We start from the raw sequence: 6000 nt of genomic DNA on the forward strand, positions 1-6000 counted from the left end.
GCGTCCGTCCACCTGTAGTTGCATCCCACACGTGGCCTCCTCTTGCACCCTGGCCTTTTTTCTGAGGACCTTTCTGAGTCTGACGCGTCCTGGGCTCGGAAACCGTTACCCCAGGCTGTATTCCTGGAATAATTTCCCATTCCCGATGAGGGACGCTCTGGAGTGTGAGAGAGCGCGCTCCTGAAACTCAGAGCGTTTCAAGTCACCTGTCACGGGGTTTCCCAGCCGAGAAGGGGGCTGAAGGGCCCCGACGTCCAGCTCCAGGCCCAGCATTCTCCCCGCAGCCTGGGAGCTCCGGGTGCCGAGGGACGTTCTGGGAGCCGGGGCGTGGTGGCTGCAGTGCTTTCAGAGCTGACACATGTGCCCCAGGTCCCGGCGTACGAGGACTGGGCCATCCCGAGCACGGGACACCCGCCTTCGTGCAGCCTTTTCAGTGAAACACACGGTGGCCTTGGGTCCTCCCCATGTCCCCCTGGCTGGGCGTGTCCGTGGAGCGCCCTGCTTGGTGGCCAGCGTGACCTGTGCTTGGTCACACGATCACACGCGTAATCGCGCGTGTGGGGCTTTGGCAGCGTGTGCAGGCACGTACACACGACTTCTCTCCAAGCCGGCGCCGCCCCAGAGGCTGGCGGCGGTGGAGGGAGGCTCCCTGCCACCCGGAGCATCACCTTTGCGCAGAGCAGCTGAGCATCCTCTCTGGGGAGCCCGGAATTGGGGGTGGGGCAGTGGGAGAGGCCACGAGGCCGTCCACGCCTCTGTAGGACCAGCGCCTGCACGTGCTCACGAGGTGCAGGCGGCTCAGTTTTGGTTTTGTTTCTGCCACGTTGGCTGACACCATGCTTTTAACCATTAATGAAGCAAGCTTGTAGTTCGATGCTAAAAAAAAGGGATGAAATTCCTAATTTGATACAATATGAGAAGGTGTGCAGTGTACTCACGGCCCAGTTAATGACCCCCTGGGTTTACAGTGCGAGTCAGGCGCTTGCATCAGACCAGCACTGCCGCGCTCGGTGCCCCCAGGGCAGGCGGGAGAGCCCTGCTTGGCGCCTGGCCCCGTGTGGGGACCGCCACGCCACGCGCACGTTCTCTAGATGTGCCCAGAGTCCTTAGTGGGACTCAGGCCCATCTCGGTTTGGGCCGTGTGGTGATCCTCAGCCTGTTGCCTGGGAACCTCGGCGCTGTTTGCACGGCAGCTGAGCCCTCACCCTCTGGGGCACAGGTGTGGATGGGATGCAGCCTGACGTGTCCCAGCCCCGCATGTGCCCTTTTGATCTGTACACGCTTCCTCTTGCCTCGCTTGGCAGGAGTGGGAGCTGAAGAACGGGACATAGAGCTCGCGGATGCCCAGCTCGCACAGCGTCGTCCCATCGCGTGGCCGCAGGGAGCTGGCCTGGGCGCTCCAGCAGCAGGACTCGGGGTTTGCGGCCGGACCAGGACCCAGGACCTGGGTGCCAGGACCCGGGCCTGCCCGCTGTATCCTCTCTACTGTATAATGGTTCCCTTTAAAGAGATTTACTTGTAACACTTTGGCTTCCAACTTCATTTGTTTAAAGTCAGAAAAGGGCCGGAAGGTATTGTGAGAGCCTCCCCTGGCGGATGGAGAAACTGCATCTTCCCACCCAGGTAAACGATTGCTTTCACCAGTCTCAGCACTCCCAGCCCAGACTGAAGACGAACGGCCAGCAGGCCCTGGACGTGCTCCGTGCCCCCGGCGGGGGTGTGAGTGTGAGGCGTGGGCCTCGGGCTGCCCGCGCCTCGGCCAGGAGGATCCAGGGATGTCGCTGCAGCGTGAACAGCAGGAACTCGCACCCCGGGTCTCCGCCCCCCTCTCCCCACACGCCCGGCCCCCTCGTCACTAGGGGTAATGGCGCGGCAGAATTGTGCTGTGAAGCGTTTTTTACCTTTTTTTAAAAAATTTTCTGGACAGTTGCTTCTGTCGCCAGGATATGAAAAGCTGCCACGCTTCTTTAAACTTTAAAAACTTTTCTCTTTTTCTCCTGTGCCACGCTTACAGCTGCAAGGGTTTTTCAGAGGTTCTGTGTCATATTGTGTTATTTGTACGGCTTTTGAAAGGCAGCAGTGTTTTCGATATTTCACGCCTATGTGTCCTTCCCGGCTTTTCCCAGCGTCCAAACCCCTTCTACCCCTTCAGAGCAAGCGGGTGGCCCTCAGACACCTGGTCGGCCTCGGGGTGATGGTCACACGCATTCCCGAGGGGCGCGTACGCCCTTTGAAAGGCAGCAGGTTCTGGGAACTGCACAGCTTTAGGGCAGAAGAAGGACCCCCGAGAGCTCCTCTCCCACCCCCGCCCCTGTGACCCACCAGGGGACTTGGTTTACTGTTTCCCTCAGGGCGCGGCCGCCAGGTAGGGCCTCTCTGAGTTTCCCCGTTTGCCTCCAGAGGGATGTTTCTCGAAGCCTTCAGACACTAAGGCGTGAAGGGGACAGGCCAGTTCCCAGGTAGAGGTAATGTGGGTCCGAGAACCAGGCCGGCTCTCCTCTGTCTGCAGAGGGACCTCTCAGGAATTCTCCTTGTGCGGCCACTGCCCGGAAAATCTATCTCTCACCCCAGAGCCCTCGGCAGACTGACCGATGGTCCCAAATCACACGTGGGATGGGCTCCTTCTGCCTGCAGTTGGTGGAGGCCTGCCGTCCTCTGCTTCTCATCAGATACAGGAGCAGGAAGCAAGAAAACCGTGCGCCTGCGAGCACATCCCGGGGCGCCCACGGCCTCCGGGCCTTGCCAGTCAGGGTTGGAGTGGCCCTCGAGGCCAGCACGGGCCCGTTTGGTTTCACTGACCAGAGCCAGAGTGCGGTCTCAGCGGCTAAGAAAGTTCTGCAGCAGGACATGCAGGCTGGTTAGCTGGAGTCCACCTGAAACCTGGATTTGTTGCGAAGCCGTCTGCCAGGTCCGTGGGCTGCCTGCTGGCGGCCTCACCTGCACGTAGCACGTTGGGCCCCCCAACCCTGACCCCGGGAAATCCAAGTAGGAAGCGGGGAGCGAGGGGCCTCCCCAAGCCTCAGGCCCACCTTCCCGGCCCTGCTGGGAAGGAGGAGCCCCTCTCCCCGTGTTCTCCCATCAGCGTAGGAAGCTGGCATCGTAGGAAGCTAACTTTCTGTAAAGGGGAAAAGTGGGGTCTTGGCTGCCTTCCGGTCGAATGAATGTTCCCCAGATAAGGCTCTCAGGCTATCCTGGTTGGCAGCCAGCTTGGCCCACGACAGCAGCCAGATTTGATGGTTGCTCAGGAGGGAAGACGTGACCTTAGCCCGGGAGCAGGTGGGCACAGGTGGGCGGGCCGTTAGCAGAGGTCACCGCAAATGTCACCTCGACCATCGCTGTGGGTCACGCCCAAGGACACAGCCAACTGGTCCCAGAGCCGGGATTTGCACCCTGGCCTTAAGGCTCCTGGTGTACATATTCTGTGTTTAAAAACGCCAGGTTTTTAAATTCACTTTCACAACCAAAAGCCTGTTAAAGAGGGTGGTGGATTCAGTCCCGTTACGTCCCCCGGAGCCATTTAAAGCGGCCCCGCGGAAGCCGAGGCCGCCAGCGTCACGCGGAAGCCAAGGCCGCCAGCGCCGGGCTCCTTTGATGCCCTTGAGGTGTCCCCTCGATGTCTTTAGATTTGATCAGAAAGTTAGTTTAAAGCGTTTGCTTCAAAATAAGTTATTTATTTGTATATGTTCGATAAATATAGTTTTTAATTTATATCTGTACATACTAGACACACCGTGGACATCCTGCCAGCACCCTGGCAGTGATCTCATCGCCCCCCCTTATCTCAGGGCAGCCGGGAGACAGCGGTGACAGAGCCAGGCTGCGGGGGTGGCCCGGCCTTGGCCCTCGCTCCGGGGTGCAGGTCACCATCCCCTCGGAGAAGTGGATTCTTGAGAAATGTCCCCATTCCTCTGACAGACAGTCATGGTCACAGAGTGCTGGCCAAACTGTAACAGGATCCTAACTGAAATGAGACACGTGTGGTGGCCAGACCGGGGGCTGGCGTGAGACCGCCACCCTCTGCGGGCCACGGGGCCTTTCCCTTAGGACAGAGGCCATCGTCAGCCTCAGGCGTCTGCTTCTGGCTTTGGTGAGGGGTCATCAACTTCAAAGTCCTCTCCATTTTTATATTTTTATAATGTTTTTCATTCACTCACGAGCCTTTTGCACAGAGATACATTGATGGTGAGAGGGCGCGCTGGGTCACCCCTGACGTGGGCTCAGGTGCAGGTGACCACCCCCTGCCCAGAGGCCGCAGACGGTCGGCCAGGGCCGGGGAGCCAGCAGCCCTCCCGCCCGGCCCCGGGACGGTCCTCTGTGGGGACCCAGTGGGTCTGGGGATGCTCCCAGCTTCTGGGGCTCTGCACAACGGTCTCCCCGGGGCTCTTCTCTTGGCCGCATGTGTAGAACTAGTCGTGGCCCCTCGGTTCAGACAGCTTGGGGTTGTCCAGCTTGACCGTCCACCTTATTCATCTTGCTGGTCCCTGAGTCATTTTGGGTTCCTTCTGAAAACCCAAGATGACTCTGATAGGTTGGAATGTGCCACCTTTGAAAAGTGTCTCAAAAACTGTGTGTCCTGGGCCCTGAAGACCGCCCCCAGGGAGGAGTTTCAGATTCCTGTTAATCGTGGCAACAGTTTGGAATCTGTGTACAGGTTTCCAAGGGGACAGCTTTGCAGCTGGGGTAGGCCCGATGGTCGTGGGCAGAACTCCGTGGTTGGCGGTCCCATTTATTCTTTCCAGAAGAGTAACTCTATCAGCACGTAAATTTTGCCTACGGACCTACTTCACCAGGCAGCGTTCTCTGGTTATTCACCACGTCCTGCGACAGGAACCTTCCCGGGCTGGGCACGGGGGTGGGCGCTCGGGCAGGACCTCTCCCACCAGAGCAATCAGGCGTCTGCGGCGGCTGCATCCCAGCCCGGCCCCCGCACAGCCCAGGGGATGCCTTTTCCAGGAGCAGGGGGCCTGCCCGTCTCCACCGCGGCTCACGTGAAGGTCACGGCAACACCTCAGTGTTAAACTATGGCCTTCCTCTTTTCTTTCTAAATTAAGTTCCTTAAGTAATTTCAGACTGTGGCATAGTTTTAAAGAGGGTAATTTTATTGTTCTTGTTGTCATTACTGTCTTCTTATCCCCACGATGGGCTGGGTTGATACTGTGAAATAAACTAAAAATAAATAAACTAACATTTTCATGCCCCCCCCCACGCACACGGTGCAGCATCACAGAAAGCCCCTCAGTGACCCCCGAGCCATAGCGGGATAGCGTGTCATTCGTGAAGGTGAGGGAGCTTCACGCCCAGGGAATTGGTGGCCTCACATGCACCCTCTTGCCCATCTTTTGTGAAATAATTCACTTACGTCCTTCCAGAAAAGCCCAGCTTGACAGCATACAAGTATTACTAGGTATTTCTGTTAGTTGCCACGGAAAACATTTTCGAGATGGGATCATCAGATCATAATTCTTAGGGACCAAAGGTGTTTTTAATAAGATAATCTTTGTATTTGATTTTTTTAACGAGAAAGGAAATACTAACTTTAAACTTTAGCATCAGCTTTTAAATTATAGAGATTCAGCATTAATTGACCATGGCTATAAGTTGTAAAATGTTTGTTTTCATATTAAGAATGTAATTATTTCCTTATTGTATTTTTTAAAAACTAAAGTCATATTTAAAATTCTCTTTGAAAGAAGCAGGCAAGAAACAGGAAAGATTTTTTTAATTAAATATGTTGGCAGTGTCCATTTTAAATAACTGTAAATATATTTTCACTGTGTTTCGCAATGTATTTAATTCATAAAGTAAAAAGTTTTATCAGAAGAAACTTGCATTGGAAATATTCGTTTTCAGTCCATTTGCCCGGATTTTGTAGTAGCCTTACTTGAATTTTCTGCTTTACTAATGGATTTTTCTACAGTTCTACACGGTGTAGCCCACAGACTGGCGCCCTCGGGCGTGCCTCATTTGTGTATTCTTAATAAACTCGCTGTTCCAACTCGG

The 6000-nt window shown here is 55.6% G+C and overlaps 1 protein-coding gene across 4 annotated transcripts in view; it reads left to right on the forward strand.

Moving 5' to 3' along the window:
* The window catches only part of AFAP1 (actin filament associated protein 1), a 153445-nt gene extending 147445 nt beyond the window's left edge, over positions 1-6000 (forward strand). For 3 of the 4 annotated variants that reach the window (XM_030876858.2, XM_030876856.2, XM_060298927.1), the window contains one exon: positions 1305-6000. In XM_030876858.2, coding sequence (XP_030732718.1) covers positions 1305-1331 — 27 coding nt within the window. In that variant the 3' untranslated portion in view covers positions 1332-6000. The remainder of the gene's footprint in view (positions 1-1304) is intronic. The other variant, XM_060298926.1, reaches the window with a different exon arrangement.

Source organism: Globicephala melas, chromosome 5 (genome assembly GCF_963455315.2).
Source record: "Globicephala melas chromosome 5, mGloMel1.2, whole genome shotgun sequence".
Lineage (NCBI taxonomy): Eukaryota > Metazoa > Chordata > Mammalia > Artiodactyla > Delphinidae > Globicephala > Globicephala melas.